Source organism: Sapajus apella, unplaced genomic scaffold (assembly GCF_009761245.1).
Source record: "Sapajus apella isolate SASKATOON/1434 unplaced genomic scaffold, GSC_monkey_1.0 scaffold53, whole genome shotgun sequence".
In the NCBI taxonomy this organism is placed as follows: Eukaryota; Metazoa; Chordata; class Mammalia; order Primates; family Cebidae; genus Sapajus; species Sapajus apella.
The window spans coordinates 3,637,096-3,655,229 of record NW_022436993.1 but is presented as its reverse complement, the minus strand read 5'-3'; the positions used below and the strand labels follow the sequence as shown (position 1 = coordinate 3,655,229).

The 18,134-nt window shown below is 39.6% G+C and overlaps 1 protein-coding gene across 3 annotated transcripts in view; it reads right to left on the bottom strand.

The window, feature by feature from the left end:
- Positions 1-484: 484 nt before the first annotated feature.
- ENKUR (enkurin, TRPC channel interacting protein) overlaps positions 485-18,134 on the bottom strand; it is a 29,277-nt gene continuing 11,627 nt past the window's right edge. For 2 of the 3 annotated variants that reach the window (XM_032243855.1, XM_032243856.1), the window contains 3 exons: positions 14,284-14,507; positions 6,359-6,505; positions 485-989 (listed from right to left, as the gene is read on the bottom strand). In XM_032243855.1, coding sequence (XP_032099746.1) covers positions 816-989; positions 6,359-6,505; positions 14,284-14,507 — 545 coding nt within the window. In that variant the 3' untranslated portion in view covers positions 485-815. The remainder of the gene's footprint in view (positions 990-6,358; positions 6,506-14,283; positions 14,508-18,134) is intronic. The other variant, XM_032243858.1, reaches the window with a different exon arrangement.

Below are 18,134 nucleotides of genomic sequence, written 5' to 3'. Positions count from 1 at the left end.
AGACTCCATCTCAAAAAAAAAATGTAATCTTACAAGTGATTAGAATTAGAATTCACAAAATAGATAAGTAGAAAGGACCCAAAAAATACATGTCTAAATAAGATTTGCATAGTGAGCAGTGGAATAAAACAAGAGTATCGAAGTTGGTATGGCAGAAAGGAGGCTGTTCTCCGTCACCAGCCTCAGTGATGCCTTTTACAAGTCGTCCTCTTGATTTTGTAAGTTGTCTTCTTAATTTTCTTCCTACAAATAGAAGCCTTTCATCATATACAGTGTTATGAATACTGAAAATATTTATCATTGGGAGTAACTACAAATGTCATGGGCCACCAGAAAATACATCTTTTGCATTTGTGGAGCTCAGAAACAATGGGTTGGAGACACTTTATAGCAGTAAGAATGCACGTTACTCTTTCCAGTTCAACATACTTAACACTTTTCAAAGTTGTGCTGTTTGGATCAGGCACTGCAGAAAAAAAAACAATTTGAAGTTCTGAGTGCTGACTTTATTTTCAGGATCTAGAAATTAATGTGTATGTGAAACAAGTACATAATAATAATGAATTACATTACGGAACTGGAACACATAGTCTCCAACTTGAATAGTTTGTATGCGGAAAACACTAGTAAAAACAAAATTTCTTCTTGTGTAAGTGAATAACTCAATTATTCTTTGCACATTGCCTAAGCATTCTGATTAAGACTATGTTTATTATCTTTGTAGTATTTTCCTTTATGAAAAACTTATAGTTTTATTTTTATATTTTCCATGTTTTTTCCCTACATTGAAATCTCTATACTTTAAAGATCCATTCTTACTTATTGGCAATATAAATAATTTTGTGCTTTTCAATTACACCAATGTAGTGTTCCAGTTGCTTCATTTCTTCTTCCAGCCTCTGCTTGCGGATCTTCTTTGGTATGGAATCTATAAAGACTGAGAGGGACTGGAATTCTTTATGCACCTCTTCCCAGTTCTTTTTCAGCCCCTGCAAATGGTAGAGAAACTTGTAAATGCCAAAGCAAACTGCAAAAGTAGAGGAAATTGGAAAAGTTAATCTGTAATGAACAATGTCAATAGGTAAAGGAAACTGACAGTAACTTCTAAAATGAGACGTATTTATCAAGTACTTGGCCACAGTAACCAAAAATACTGTACAGAGGCCAAATCCCATCCTTGACTGTGTGTTCAGTTCCCACTGGGAGTATTTGTTTGCCCTGTTTTTGTTGTTACTGTACTTGTTTTTACCGTCAAAAATGTACATGCAGCGTTATGAGGAGCGTGGAGCTAAGCTCATAGCAAATGCGTGGGTAAAAAACAACTTAAAATGATATCCCTGAATCAAAAACATTTTTGAACAGCAAATCGTTTTGTAAAATTTGCTTTTTTATCCTCATTCTTCAACAGAGAAATCACATCAAAAGACCAAATTCTGATGTGCATGGCCAGTGTCTTTTCAATATCTTAGAAAGAACCAATTGTTCTCCATATAGTCAAGGGATCCATATTTCCCATTAATGGATTATATAAATGATTGAAAGGTCATTAAATGTAACAGACATACTAATTCAATAATGTAGCTAACATTTTATATTCTCAGAAATCAACAAATTCAAAATTAGGGATCTCTTAGGAACAATAAAGGTTATTTCTGTTTCTGCATAATTGTCATCTTTTTTCACAGTGCTCTATGGGCTCCACAGTCAAAATGGTCTTAAACTACTAATTAAATTAATTCAATAAAATTTTATAAGTCAGCTTTTTTTATTATTCATTATGGGTACATAGATTATTTTATTTACACAAAAGCAAAACAGAAAGTGCAATTTAAGATACTGCCGTGACAGGTGAATTGCTTGAGCCCAGGAGTTTGAGACCAGCGTGGGCAACATAGCAAAACCCTGTCTCTACAAAAAATTAAAAAAATTAGCCAGGTGTGGTAGCATGCACCTGTAGTCCCAGCTACTTTAGAGGCTGAAGTGTGAAGATCACCTGAGCTCAGGAGGTTGAGGCTACAGTGAGCCATGACTGCACCACTGCACTCCAGCCTGAGCAACAGAGTGAGACTTCATCTCAAAAATAAACAAATAAATAAATAGTCTTCCAAAAGATTTCACTAGGCCGAAAGTGTTGCCTTGCACCTGTACTCTCAGCACTTTGGGAGGCTGAAAACAAAACCAAAACCAAAAACCCCAAAACTTAAAGTACCTTCTTGAAAACATGGTCTTTGGAAACCATGGCCATCATACATTTAGTTGTAAAAGAGGATCAGAAGTGTCTCATATAATAATGTCTTCATTGTAAGCTCTTGTGGTACAAACTTAATCTTGTAGAAACTTTCAGGGACAATAATATTTCAATGATTTTTTTTCTTGCTTAGATAAAAGATGATGACAGGTTGGGCACACTGTATGGAATAGGTTGGTTGGGGAAAAGGGCAACAAATTATGAGGCCTTCTTGAATAAGCTAAGAATATGGGAAAGGGGAAGGATAGAAGAAAAAGTATCCAGGTTAACTTTTAAGAAGAGGAGGCTACACAGTTCTTGATGGTATATGCAATGTATTCCAAAAAGAAGCCCTCAAAAGAATTCTATTTCTCCACAGTCTTTCATTATGAAATGTGAAATAGGTTCCCACAGTGCTCCACAGGGGTGTCTACTGCAGAGAGGAAGTCTATGTATTTATATACTTGCGGATATCAAAGGTTTTTCAGAGCTAGTTGGGTGATATTTCCATATTACTTGCAGTCACAGCAGCTACAGTTTTTCTCTGTATTTTCTTTTAAAGGATAGTTTGCTTTTATCTTCCAGTGTGTACAACAATGTTTGGATCAAAGTCAACAGCTAGGGACGGAAACTAAATGTAGCTGATAGTTCATATTATATTGAAATAGGCTACTTGCTGTCTTTAAGAGGTTTTTTATGTTGTTATTTCATCTAAAAAGATATTTCATGTGTTGCAGCAATTGCGATTTTCCCTTATTTTTATTTCTTAACTTTCTTCTCTTCTATTTTAATGCTAAAAAGTACTGTTCATTTTGGAAAAAAATCAGATAGGGAGAAGTGATTTTATAATAAGTACCTCAGTTCCATGCTCCTTTTGTACGCTTGCCCACCCCCAAACATTCTCCACCTTGTGGGGTGCTCCCAGCTCTCTCACCCTCTGTCCTGAGTTCAGCCACAGAAGGCCCTGGAGGGAGAAGCGTGAGGCTGGGGCATTTCTCCTTCTCTCCTAGGACACTGTCTGGACACTGGTTTTCACTGCATTCATCTGTGACTGTGACCCTCAGCCCAGCTCCAGCTCTCAGTGGATTCTGAGAACACTGCTGCTTCTGCCTGCCACCCTTCAAGCCTAGGTGGTGGTGAATTCCCGTTGTCCTTATTCCTGGGGTGCCTCAGTGTTCCTTGTTTGTTCCCTTAATCCTACTGCACTTCTGTCAATAGTTCCTTCATAAATTCTCTTCAGTGGCCACCGCTCATGCCTGTAATCCCAGCACTTTGGGAGGCTGAGGGAGGAGGATTGCTTGAGGCCAGGAATTTGAGACCAGCCTGGGCAACATAGTGAAACTCCCTCTCTAAAAATAAAAAATTGAAATAAAAAAATAAAAGATTAAAAAAAATCAGCCAGGCATGGTGGTATTCCAGCTAGTAAGTAGTGAGCCGTGATCATGCCACTGCACTCCAGCCTAGGCAACAGAGCAAGACTGTGTCAAATAAATACATAAAATAAACAAACATAAATTATCTTCCAAGTCCCAGCTGAGTGTGCCTTTCCTGCTAGAGCCCTGACTGATGCAGTCTCCCTTTGTTACCTCCTCCGCATGTACATGTTCTGTAGTGGGGGAAACACCAGCCCAGCATTTGGTAAATGAGTTAGTCCCTACTGATGCACTTGATAGTTTTGTGACCAAGGGCAAATGAAAGCCAACTCTAAGTTCACTGACACTGAGGACTGTGTTTATTTTGCTCTCTACTGTATCCCTCTGGCTGGAACACAGTAGATGTTCATAAATAAATGAATCAATAAAGGGGCCCACTTAATATATTTGTATTACGGGCTGGACACAGTGGCTCACACTTGTAATACCAACACTTTGGGATGCTGAGGTGGGCGGATCACCTGAGACCAGGAGTTCAAGTCCAACCTGGGCAACACGGTGAAACCCCATCTTTACTAAAAAATACAAAAAAATTAGGTGGGTGTGGTGGTGTGCACCTGTAATTCCAGCCACTTGGGAGGCTGAGGCATGAGAATCACTTGAACCTGGGAGGTGGAGGTTGCAGTGACCCAAGATCGTGCCTCTGAACTCCAGCCTGGGCGACAGACCGAGACTCCATCTCAAAAAAATAAAGAAAAGAACATATATATATATATATATATATGTAACAAATAAAAATTATTTTTATATATTATATGTTATATATAACTTATATATATATAAAATATGTATAGAGAATTGTGCAATTTAATTGGTGAGAGGTACTATGGATCTATGCACATGTATAGATATGAATGTGTGTATGTGAGCAGCTCCTAAGTTTCGCAAGGTTCCAAGGCACTAGTCACTACTGGAGGATTATAGTTCTCTAGCTGGCCTGAAAATGTAGAGTGACAGCATATAAATATATGTTATAATTATTCATGCCATATATATATAGTCCTCATTTTAAAAATGAGAAGTTTGTAATCATTAGACCAGACGATTCTGTCCAGGTATAATGAGACTGTTATTTTATGAAGAATGAGCAGAATGTGGCTTACTGAGGGATATACAACCAGATTGTCATAGAACTACATGCGGCTTTTGCCCAGGGAAGGAAGCGTGGCTCAGGGCTCATCAGGAGGCCAGCCAGTGGCTTTGTTACTATGGCAGCTCCGCTCCCTGGCTCATAAGGCGTCCAGTGGAGGATTTGCTATTGTTACATCAAAGAGTAGCTCTGTGGTGACCATAATAGGAAGCTGAGGACTGCTTATCCCCTACAGTCAAAAAGACACAGAAGAGAAGGGCCTGTGACTTCTCATTTCTATATTATATTCCTATTTTTCAGCATCATTTAGGTGTGAAAACCTGGCTTTCACAAAGGCATGTACTTTCTGAAAATGGGAAAATCCAAATGAGAGAGATAGAATGGGCCACAGACCAGAACTCCCCCTGAAAATGACATGCCAATTCTCACTTCCATGTCTGCCAGCCTTCCTTCCTGCCTGTCTGCCTTCTCTTTTGCAGCAGACCGTTTCTGAACATCTGCGTTTTCACTGGGCACTGTGCTAGGCACTGGGGATGCTGCTGTCAGCAAAGAGATACCATCCTTGCCTTTCAGCCACTCCTACTGTCTGGGATGTGCTGTCACTGTACATTTTCAGGCCCAGCTAAAGATCTATAATCCTCCAGGGTGACTAGTGCCTTGGACCCTTATGAAACTTAGGAGCTGCACACATACACACATTCACATCTACACATGTACACACATCCACAGTACCTCTCACCAATTAAACTGCACAATTCTCCATAGCAGACATTTTAAAGAATCTTATGCCTTTTAAAATATCCTCAGGGTTTGGCATTTAAGAAATATTTATGATGAGTATGACTTTGATAACATGTTAAAAATTTGTGATAGCATATGAATCCATTTTTCAACAGAGATTAATAAGACACTAGAAATCATTTTGTAGGATGCTTTCAAAATTAAAAACAAAGAATTAAGTATTATTTCTTTAAGAGACAGTATGACTATAAAAAGTACAAAGAGGTGCCAATAATAAAGCAGAAAGCCTGCTCACACCACTTAATATTTTAAATGCTTCAGATAAAAGTCCTGCATTAAAAAATCCAATATAAATATATCTTTAAGTCTATTTAATTCAAAACAAGAAAAACATATGTGGAACCTAACACCTGTTTATTTAAAATTTTGGACATTTGGCTTATAGGAAAGAAAAAAAAGTTGGTTTAAGGACAGTTTCAATTATTCTAGAGCTCCATCTAGTGAAAAATATCTAATTTATGAATTTTTTTTTTTTACAAACTCAGAGGCATAGAAATGAAAAGGCTTTATTTGTCTTATTCATGTGAGTTCATTGTAGAGGAAGGTAGGCTTTCTTAAAACCCTAGCTCAGGAAAAAAAAAAACAGTTCATCAAATTGGAAATAAAATATTATTCGATGAATCCCAATATTACAACTTTTTGCTCTCTCCAAAGAGTCAACTGTGCTGCATGTAGTGTTTCACTGTACCCAAAAGATATTGTTCTGATTTCAAAAAGTGCTGGCTTTAATCATCAAGGTGATGGTACACCTTTCTTTCAGAGATATTACAAAGAGTTACGGAGGAATGTAAATTGCAGAACACACACCTGCAGAATCGCCTCTCTTTCTTCATCAGAGACCCTTTTCATAGCTGCTTTCTTAAGGTTTTCCTGGATATAATGATCATATTCTTCCTGGGCTTTCTTTATTTCCTCGTTTCGCTTACATATGTATTCAGGTGTGACGCCATAATCCTAAAAAGATTTTGCAGAAAAAAGTAATCAACATATCACCCTGGCTGGAGTGCAGTGGTGCTATCTCAGCCTACCCCAGTCTCCACCTTCCCAGTTCAAGCCATTCTCCTGCCTTAGCCTCCAGAGCAGCTGGAATTACAGATGTCCACCACTGTGACCAGCTAATTTTTGTATTTTTAGTAGAGATGGGGTTTCACCATGTTGGCAAGGATGGTCTCCATCTCTTGACCTCATGATCCACCCACCTCAGCCTCCTAAAGTGCTGGGATTACAGGCGTGAGCCACTGTGCCCGGCCAAGTAATCTGTATTCTGCATGCAATGTTATGTATGTGTATGTATCAACCAATGATAGGAGAAAAAGAAATGGTACAGATATAAAGTCTTTGCTCAGAACCCTGTAAATTGACAAAATTCAGTGATTTTCCCCCCACCGTTGAGAGATAGTAGATTCCTGCCTTTTAAAATGGAGTTGTCATTGGCTGGGCATGGTGGCTCACACCTGTAATCTCAGCACTTTGGGAGGTTTACTGGGACGGATCTCTTGAGGTCAGGAGTTCAAACCAGCCTGGTCAACATGGTGAAACCCCGTCTTTACTAAAAATACAAAAATTAGCCAGGTGTGGTGGTGCATGTCTATAGTCCCAGCTATTCAGGAGGCTGAGGCACAAAAATTTCCTGAATCCGGGAGACAGAGGTTACAGTGAGCCATGATGGAGCCACCGCACTCTAGCCTGGGTGTCACAGTGAGACTCCATCTCTAAATAAATAAATAGGAGTTGTTATTGCTCGTTTTTCCTTTTCTGAATGTTTCCCACACCTGTTCTTAGCTGACACTTTACTCCTAAGAGTTGGCTTTTCTACCTTCCATGTTCTTCAGTTTTTACCTGAAATATGTTGAATATTTTGAAGTCTATTTTTTGTGGTCTTTTTAAAGACAAACTTTTCCAAAACATTATAAAAAGGAATGCTTAAAAGATACCAAGGATATCAGCTTTAAGAGGAAATTGACTTGGGACTCTGAGGTTCTTTTTTCCAAAAAAAAAGGCAGGTGTAGTTCCCGGGCTGCTTCAAGTGCTGTGGAAGGCAGGCAGGGAAGCGCTGGGTAGAGATAAGTGGGGTCCCTGGTGAGGTCTCCATCCCCAGTCTGTGCCCATGGACCTAGGTGAGGACAGGCATTTCTGTTTTCCCGCCTAAAATGTTGCATAGCCCAAGACCACCCTGGCTTGCCACGCCCCCATCCTGTGCCTATAAAATCCCCCGAGGCCCTAGCAGGCGGGCACACAAGTGACTGGGCGTCGAGAGGAACACATCGGTGGAAGAACACACAAGCGGAGGCCACTGACAGTAGCACACCGATGGGCACCAGCAGGCCTACGGGCCATCGACCTGTGGAACAACGTGGAGTTCGGCCGGGCTAGTCTGAGGAGAGCCGGGGCCAGTGAGCCGCTGGGCTCCAGGGAAAAACCATCTCCTTCTGGCTCCCCCATCTACTGAGAGCTACTTCCACTCAATAAAACCTTGCGCTCGGAGGCTGAGGCAGGAGCATCGCTCGAACCCGGGAAGCAGCAGTTGCGGTGAGCCGAGATCGCGCCCTTGTACTCCAGCCAGGTCAACAAGAACGAAACTCCGTCTCAAAAACAAACAAAAACAAAAACCAAACCAAAACAAAACCCTGGCACTCGTTCTCCAAGCCCACATGTGGTTCTTTCAGTATACCAAGGCAAGAATCCTGGGATACAGAAAGCCCTCTGGAAGCCCTCTGTCCTTGTGATAAAGCGGGGGTCTAACTGAGCTAGCGCAAGCCGCCTGTGGACAGCTAAACTAAAAGAGCACCCTGAAACAGGCGCCCCTGGGGCTTCAGGAGCTGTGAACACTCACACATAGACAATGCTGTGGAGCCGCAGCCCCCCAGCCTGCCCGCCTGCTTGCGCCCCCTAGAGGTGTGAGCCGCGGAGCACCGAATAAGTGAGCCACGCCCCCATCGCACGCCCTGCGAGGGGAATCGGGGAACTGTTCCCTTTCACAGGGACTGACAGTGAAGCAGTCAGCTGTGTTTTTTTCAGTTTAGTAAATGCGTTTCATTCCACTGTGCAGAGAAACCGAACTACTATGTATTCCTTCTTCAAAAAGTATTTGAGAAGGCACTTGGTGCTAGGTATACTAGTCAATAAGGCAAAGTTTCTGTCTTCATGGACTTTTCATTCTGGTGACAGAGACTCAACAAAAATAGAACATGAAATAATATGTATGTGTTCTGAAGTAAAAAAAAAAAAAGGATAGTGAGGGCAAAGAAAATAGTAAGGGCTATTTTAGATAAACAAGGAGGTTAGGGGAAAACTGAAAAAGCAGCAGTTGGGAGGTGGTATGCTAGTCATTAAAATATTGACAAATATTCTGTTCTCCTTCTGGACACTTGGTAGGAAACTCTTCCCCGTGTTTTCCTCATAAAGTAAGATGTAGCCATGTGGCCTGACTTGCTCAATGTCAGTGGAGGTGACCTCGGTCACTTCTGGATAGAAGCCTGAAGAACTAGTGGATGACTTGCTGTGTCTTTTCCTGTCTGGTCTAGTGACAAGCAATGTTTACCTTTTTCTGGGTCCTGAAGAATGACAACAAGAAGCAGAGCCTCTAACAACCCTCAAAGGGCATGTGGCGAAAGCAAACAATAACACTATGCTGCTTTAAGTTACTGAAATTTGGGGGTTGTCATCACAGCGTAACTTAACCCATCCTGACTGAACAAGGGACAGAAATCCTAGATATAAATGTGTTCTGGAAGCTGCAGAGGACAATACAAATAAACTCTGGGAGCCCGGTATTCTGGGCAGTTGGTGCAGTAAGACAGGCCAACCCACTTCAGAAAACACCTCATTATAGCTTAGTACAATAACGGAGGCTCATCATGTTGATTCTGCAGGATCACAAAAAGATTAAATCATATTTGTCATACTCTGTTTAAGAACGAGAATGACTGGGCACAGGGGCTCATGCCTGTAACCCCAGTACTTTGAGACACCTAGGCAGGAGAATTTCTTGAGCCCAAAAGTTCAAGACCAGCCTGGGCAACATAGTGAGACTCCCATCTTTTAAAAAATTAAATTTATTTTTTCACAAGGACTGACAGTGATTAATTAATTTTTTTAAGAAAGAAAGGGAATGGCATGACACAGTTTCTTAAAAAAAACTCACAAATGAGCAAAGGCTTCAGTTATCTGAAATATTCCTATGGGCTGAATCACCAAAGGCTAATGCATACTGTTAATAAAACTGCATATATTATAATATATTCACTCTTTGTTCTTTTACTATGTGCCATATTTTGTGTCAAGTGGTCAATATACTTTATATTATTTAATTCTCACTACAATCCTGTGATAAATGCAGTGAACTATTCGAAATCACAGTTACTAAGTGGCAGAGTTAGAATGTGAAATGGTGTCTTTACTACTATTGCTAAATACCTCATGTGATCATTTCTCCTTGTTTGTTCCCAGAGATTGTTTCTCATGGTATGAATGGCATATAATTCACTTGGAACTAAAACTTGAGTTTACTAATTTTATAAAAATATGACATTTCCTTTAAAAGAATTTATTTACTGTATCACCTATCAATAATACATCATTTTTTAAATTTTGAGATAGAGTCTCACTCTGTCACCCAGGCTGGAGTGCAGTGGTATGATCTTGGCTCACTGCAACCTCTGCCTCCTGGGTTCAAGCAATTCTCCTGCCTCAGCCTCCTGAGTAGCTGGGACTACAGGCGCACACCACCATGCCTGGCTAATTTTTTTTTTTTTTTTTTTTGTATTTTTAGTGGAGATGGGGTTTCACCATATTAGCCAGGATGGTCTCGATCTGATCTTTGATCTGCCTGCATTGGCCTCCCAAAGTGCTGGAATTACAGACATGAGCCACTGTGCCTGGCCAGATAATAGATCTTTAAAACTTAACTCTGATAAGAGAAAAGTAAATTGAATAAATCTTTAATGAGCACCGATTGCTTAGTCAGCAACACCAAAAGGACATTAGGTTCACAGTCGTTTCATGGCTTGGTAAACAAGCATAGGTAGATCTGGTATTTTTCTGTGTTCATGATGGGTACTCTAAATTTCCTGTTCAAGGTAGAAAATGCATTAAAGTGGACAGCTTAGAGAGCAACCAGAAGGAGAGGCACAGTGTGTGACAGGTGGTGGCATGATCATCAAATACTTTACATATGATCGTGGAGAAATAATGGATTCGAAATGGCTTTAAAGGCCAGGAGAGTGAGTTTTCTACTTTTCCCCATCCTATGGGACAAGGACTATAAAACAGTTTCCAGAGGCCACAGAAGGAGGGAGTACCTGGAGAAGCCTGAAGTAACTTTATTGGCTTAACCTGCCAACTCGTAGATTCCTGAGAAGACAGTGTCCTCTGAAAACAGCTCTGAGATTCCTGTTTTGGTTTTCAGCTGCCATTGGATTTATCATGGTAGATCATTGGACTCTTCGATTCAAGGCCCCTGTACATCACTATTGCAATTTCTTTTCATTTCTCCTCTCTTCTCCTTTCCTTTTTCTTTCCTTTCTTTTTCCCTCTCTTCCTTCATTTCTTCTTGTTGCAACTTATTATTCTTTAGAACTTGCACTTTTTCTTTTTGACACAGCGTCTCGCTCTGTCACCCAGGCTGGAGTGCAGGGACACAACCTTGGCTCACTGCAAACCTGGCCTCATGAGATCAAGTGAGTCTCATGCCTTAGCCACCAAGTATCTGGGATTACAGGCACATGCCACCACGCCTGGATAATTTTTGTATTATTAGTAGAGACGGGGTGTCACCATGTTGGCCAGGCTGCACTTGAATTCCTGACCTCAAGCAATCTGCCCTGTCCTCCAAAGTGCTGGGATTACAGGCGTGAGCCACTGTGCCCAGCCTGCATTCATATTTTGTGCATTTCAAGCACTTTTAAGCTTTATAATTATGTAAAATTCCTATACACCAATAACATACTTAAAGAGAGCCAAATCAAGAATGAACTGCCATTCACAATTGCTACAAAGAGAATAAAATACCTAGGAATACAACTAACAAAGGATGTAAGGACCTCTTCAAGGAGAACTACAAACCACTGCTCAAGGAAATCAGAGAGGACACAAACAGATGGGAAAACATTACATGTTCATGGTTAGGAAGAATCAGTATTGTGAAAATGGCCATACTGCCCAAAGTAATTTACAGATTCAATGCTATCCCCATCAAGCTACCTATGACGCTCTTCACAGAATTGGAAAAAACCACCTTAACTTCATATGAAACCAAAAGACAGCCCACATAGCCAAGTCAATTCTAAGCAAAAAGAACAAAGCTGGAGGCATCACGCTACCTGACTTCAAACTATACTACAATGCTACAGTAATCAAAACAGCATGGTACTGATACAAAAACAAAGATATAGATCAATGAAGCAGAACAGAGGCCTCAGAGGCAACGCCAAACATCTACAACCATCTGATCTTTGACAAACCTGACAAAAACAAGCAATGGGGAAAGGATTCCCTGTTTAATAAATGGGGTTGCGAAAACTGGCTAGCCATATGCCGAAAGCAGAAACTGGGCCACTTCCTGACACCTTACACTAAAATTAACTCCAGGTGGATTAAAGACTTAAACATAAGACCTAACACCATAAAAACCCTAGAAGAAAACCTAGGCAAAACCATTCAGGACATAGGCAGAGGCAAGGACTTCACGACTAAAACACCAAAAGCATTGGCAACAAAAGCCAAAATTGACAAATGGGATCTAGTTAAACTCCACAGCTTCTACACAGTAAAATAAACAAATCATTAGAGTGAACCAGTGACCAACAGAATAGGAAAAAATTTTTGCAATCTACCCATCTGACAAAGGGCTAACATCCAGAATTGACAAAGAACTAAAACAGATTTACAAGAAAAAAACAAACCCATTCAAAAGTGGATGAAGGATATGAACAGACACTTTTCAAAAGAAGATATACATGAGGCCAACAAACATCTGAAAAAAATTCTCATCATCATTAGTCATTAGAGAAATGCAAATCAAAACCACATTGAGATACCATCTCACGCCAGTTAGAATGGCGATCATTAAAAAATCTGGAGACAATGGATGCTGGAGAGGATGTGGAGAAATAGGAACACTTTTACACTGTTGGTGGGAGTGTAAATTAGTTCAACCATTGTGGAAGACAGTGTGGTGATTCCTCAAGGACCTAGAAATAGAAATTCCATTTGATCCAGCAATCCCATTACTGGGTATATATCCAAAGGATTATAAATCGTTCTATTATAAAGACACATGCACACATATGTTCATTGTGGCACTGTTTACAATAGCAAAGACCTGGAACCAACCCAAATGCCCATGGATCATAGACTGGACAAGGAAAACTTGGCACATATACACCATGGAATACTATGCAGTCATAAAAAACAATGAGTTCATGTCCTTTGTAGGTACATGGATGAGTCTGGAAACCATCATTCCCAGCAAACTGACATAAGAACAGAAAATCAAACACCACATGTTCTCAATCATAGGCGGGTGTTGAACAATGAGAACACATGGACACAGAGAAGGGAGCATCACACACTAGGGTCTGTTGGGAGGGACTGGGGAGGGACAGCGGAGGGTAGGGAGTTGGGGAGGGATAACATGGGGAGAAATGCCAGATACAGGTGACGGGAATGGAGGAAGCAAACTACATCGCCATGTATGTACCTATGCAACAATCCTGCATGTTCTGCACATGTACCCCAGAACCTAAAGTGCATTAAAATATATATTTTTAAAAAGATTTTTTGTAAGCTTTTTTATTTTAAAGATGTATATTTGGCTGGGTGTGGTGGCTTACATCTGCATTCCCAGCACTTTGAGAGGCTGAGGTGGGCAGATCATTTGAAGTCAACAGTTGAGACCAGCCTGGCTAACATGGTGAAACCCCCTCTTTACTAAAAATACAAAATTAACCAGTCCTGGTGGTACATGCCTGTAATCCCAACTACTTGGGAGGGTGAGACAGGAGAATCACTTGAACCAGAAGCTGGAGGTTTCAGTGAACCAAGATTGCACCACTGTATTACAGACTTGGCAACAGAGTGAGAATACATCTAAAAAAAAAAAAATCTAGATTTAAACTATAAGGTTTACCAGTGAAATTAGATGCCTATCTGATAAACACCCTTTCAGATACAAATGAAGGACCCAAAAGGACTAGATTATTGTACAGTACTTTCAAGGTTTTACCCAAGACCAAAACCAAATAAACATATTCATGTGAAAATTGGAATGTGAATTATTTATACTACATTGATGAGATGGATGGTTCTAAAGCTGCATTCTGTTTCATTTTTCTTATTCAGCTGCCAAGTTATTGCAATTAATGACTAAATCTTAAGATAATCTGATGGCTTATTCCTTCTAGATTTACAGTAATGACTCCTTTTAGTGACATTTCTACCTAACCAAAAATATCTTTCAGAGAATGTTTATTAAAATTGTTAAATATATTAATTGAAATTAAGGAAAACAACAATAACTTTCATCGACTGAACTATATGGAATTGTTTACTACAAGTTCTCTGTAAATTCAGCACATTATATTTGGACCAAACACAGATTGCAGAAGAATGAGAATCAGCAATATAGACAATGTGTCCAATGAGAGCAATAATGATAACATAGACGATCATTATGAACACCATATTTAAATTATTTGAATCTCGGGCCTCTCATTAATATACGACAAGGCTACCTTTTTATTGATGTACTTTGGAACTAGTCCTGAAGGCTCAAGATCATGCTTGTCTCCAGTTCTTTTATCAACATAAATTGGTTTAGGCTTTTTAGCCACTCCCATGATGACATCGGCTGCATTTGTATTTATAAAATTTTTTTCACTCTGTATTCCCATGACAGGATGATCAGTCCTCAATGGCACAGCAGGCTTTTTGGGCACGTTCCGATCAAACTTTTTTACTGTTAAATACAACATTTCTTTGTTAATATTAAGCCACAAACACTGTCACTCAGTGCTATTTATGATACCCAGATATTTTGCCACTTGCATATTGAAGTTTTAGTCTTAATATATTTAAATATTTAAGAGAGAAGTTTATACTTATCCCCAAACACATTGACTTCTAGACATTAAATACACACCGCTTTTTACCCGTCAATCATGACTCAATAAAACGAGTTTTAGAAAAGGAAAAAAGTCAGTAATTAAAATGGAAATAAATTAAGGGCAACAAAATCAATATGTTGAGGAGTCCAGGCACAGTATCTCATGCCTGTAATCCCAGCACTTTGGGAGGTCGAGGCAGGTGGATCACTTGAGCTCCGGAGTTCAAGATCACTCTTGGCAACATAGTGAAACCTCATCTCTGCAAATAATGCAGAGTTAGCCGAGCATGACAGTGTGCACCTGTAGTCCCAGCTACTCAGGAGGCTGAGGTGGGAGGATTGTTTCAGCCTGGGAGGCAGAGGTTGCAGTGAACTGAGATCATGCCATTGTACTGCAGCCTGGGTGACAGAGTGAGACTCTGTCTCAAAAAAGATTTTATATATATATATGGATACATATCCTTAATTATATGCTAGCTAATACATTTTTATTGGTCATTGTGAAAATATTTTCTTACAAAGATTTCAACAACAAATGTTTAGCTTTCCCATTTAAGGTAAGTTTAAACAAGAAACATTAAAACTCTTTTTGTGAGTACTATCAATGTTGCCAATAATTGCTTCTTCAGTGAAAAATTACTGTAAAGTAAAATCAAATTTGATGTATCAAAAGTCTAAGAAGGTATGGATTTTTTCACCAAAACTATTACTATAAGGTATAAAAATAATTTAATAGCTGTGTACTCAACACACAGCTTAACAAATGAAAAAAAATGACTAGTACAATTGAAATTTCTTATTCACTCCTCCCTGACTGCATTCTAAAGTAACTGTTATTCAAAATTTATCTTATTTATTTCTCTAAACCACTTTCTCTTCATTAGTAGCCGATGAAATTGGCCATTTTTACACAGCCTCTTCAGCTTGATCATTCCAATTGATTTATTTTGATATAGCCAAATGGTTTGTCAAAATGCAAAAATGTGAAATTATTTATTTATTTTTATTATTTTTTTTCTATTGAGCACAACATCAAGTGGTCACTGAAATAATTTATTTTTAAGAGCTGAAAGCAACACTATCTTGACAAGGCCTTATTCCAGTTTTAACCCCATCACAATTACTAAGGACTGACTTAATTCATTTCTGTATCATTTGACCTTTATGAGTTTATATAACATTTATTATTAGCAAAGCCAATGCTTATTGTTAAAAGTCTATGAACTGGATTAGCATCTTGTCAGGGGCTGAGTTATGTCCTTCTAGAATTCGTATGTTGAAGCCCTAACCCCCAGTATCTCAAAATGTAACTGTATTTGTAGAGACGGTCTTAAAAGAGGTAATTAGGTTAAAATGAGGTCATTAGAGAAGGCACTAATCTAATATCACTGGTGTCCTTAGAAGAGGAAATTTGAACACAGACATACATATAGGAAAGGACATGTAAAGACACAGGGAAAAGATAACCATCTACAAGCCAATGAAAAATGCTTTAGAAGAAACCAGCCCTGTTGGGTGAGGCGTTGCATGCCTGTAGTCCCAGCTACTTGGGAGGCTGAGGCAGGAGGATTGCTTGAAACCAGGAGTGTGAGGCTGCAGTGTGCTTTGATCATGCCTGTAAATAGCCACCCCACATTCCAGCCTGTGCAACATAGACCCCATCTCTAAAAATAAAAACAGACAAAAATACCCCCCAAGAAGAAAAGCAAAAATCAACTAATCTTGCTGACACCTCGGTGTTGGACTTCTAGTTCTCCAGAACTCTCACTGGACTGTTTTTAAAGCTCTTGCAACAGTACATATTTCTTTTTTTGAGACAGGGTCTTGCTCTGTCACCCAGGCTGGAGTGCAGTCATGCAATCATAGCTCACTGTAGCCTCAACTTCCCAGGCTTAAGCAATCCTTCCACATCAGCCTCCCATATAGCTAAGACCACAGATGTGCGTCAGCACACCTAGCTAATTTTTAAAAAAATTTTATAGAGACAGGGTTTCACTTTGTTACTCAGGCTGGTCTCATACTCCTGGGCTAAAGCAATCCTCCCATCTTGGCCTCCCAAAATGCTGGGATTGCAGGCATGAGCCACTGTGCCCAGCCCTAGCACCCTAAATTGATGAATTACTCTAAAGGCCAATGAAATTTTGGGTTTGCTTTTGCCTTACAATGTTTACAAAATGAGAGATAGGTGTCTATCTACTATATATTTCTCTATATATATAGTTGTGTTATATCATATCCCTAACCCTAGAGAGGCTATATGAGGAGCCAAGGGATATCAGTGGTCCTAAGGTATTGAAAGCATCAAATTCCATTTTAAGATTTTTCCATATTTTCCAGTGGTATTATTGGTCATAGAATTATGGGTCATGAAAGGCCAAGACTAGAGGAAGATACAAAAGAGACTTCTGTAGCATGACTTAAGCGTGAATATTGTAGTTTCACACTTGGTTCTTCCATATTGCCTGATAGTGCCTTTACCCTTTGTCATGGGATATGGGTTGAGAGAGGATTTGGGCCATTAAATACTGCCATAAGGAGAAGTAGTTTCACTTTTGTTAAAATGTACATCCATAGCTGGGCTTGAGATGTTGCATTATTTCCTTGATGCCAGCAGACATAAAAAGCCAACATTTTGAAGAGACAGACTCGTTTCTCCTTTCCCTTCTTTTTTTTTTTTTGAGATGGGGTCTTGCTCTGTCTTCCAGGCTGGAAGGCAGTGGCTTGATCATAGCTCACTGTGACTTCAAACTCTTGGGCTCAAGTGATCCTTCCACTTCGGCCTCCCAAGTAGCAGAGACTACAGGTGCATGCCACCACATCTAGCTAATTGATTTTTTTTTTTTTTTTTTTTTTTTTTTTAACAGCGTCTTGCTTTTTTGCCCAGGCCCTCTCTTTTCTTTATTGCCTTAAGACTTCTGGGAAGACATACCTGGGCTGTGTAGCTATTGCTTTCATGCTTACCTGTTGCAGATCACTTTTCATCTACTTTCCCTATCCCTGATAGCTTTCTTTCCTGAAATCAGTAGACTCCATAACTGGGATCAACTATATAATTTTTGAGGCCCAGTAAAAAATAAAAAACACAAGGCTACTTGATCAAAAATTAAAAATTTCAGTACAGCAAGGGCACAGCATTAAAATAGGCATGGGGCCCTAAGCTGGTTCTACCACTTATTCATGAAGCCTCCTCCATTACATCTAAGTCACTTACAGTCCAGTTGGTCTCAGAGGTCTGGGAGAGTAAAAGCCCATATTCAAAAGTGAGCTTAGTAGTTGCTTCAACAACTGGTAGTAATAGTTGTAATTCTCATCTCTTGGAGAAAAGACCAGACAGGGTTTAGATGCTGGGCAATCTTGCCCATTCATCAGACACTGTCTCTGGGGTCTAGACTCTTCCTATAATTGTTGTTTATAACTGAAGCCCCACAGCTAGGCACTAAGATGGTGAGGCATGTGGGCTTCATTGGATAGTACAAACCC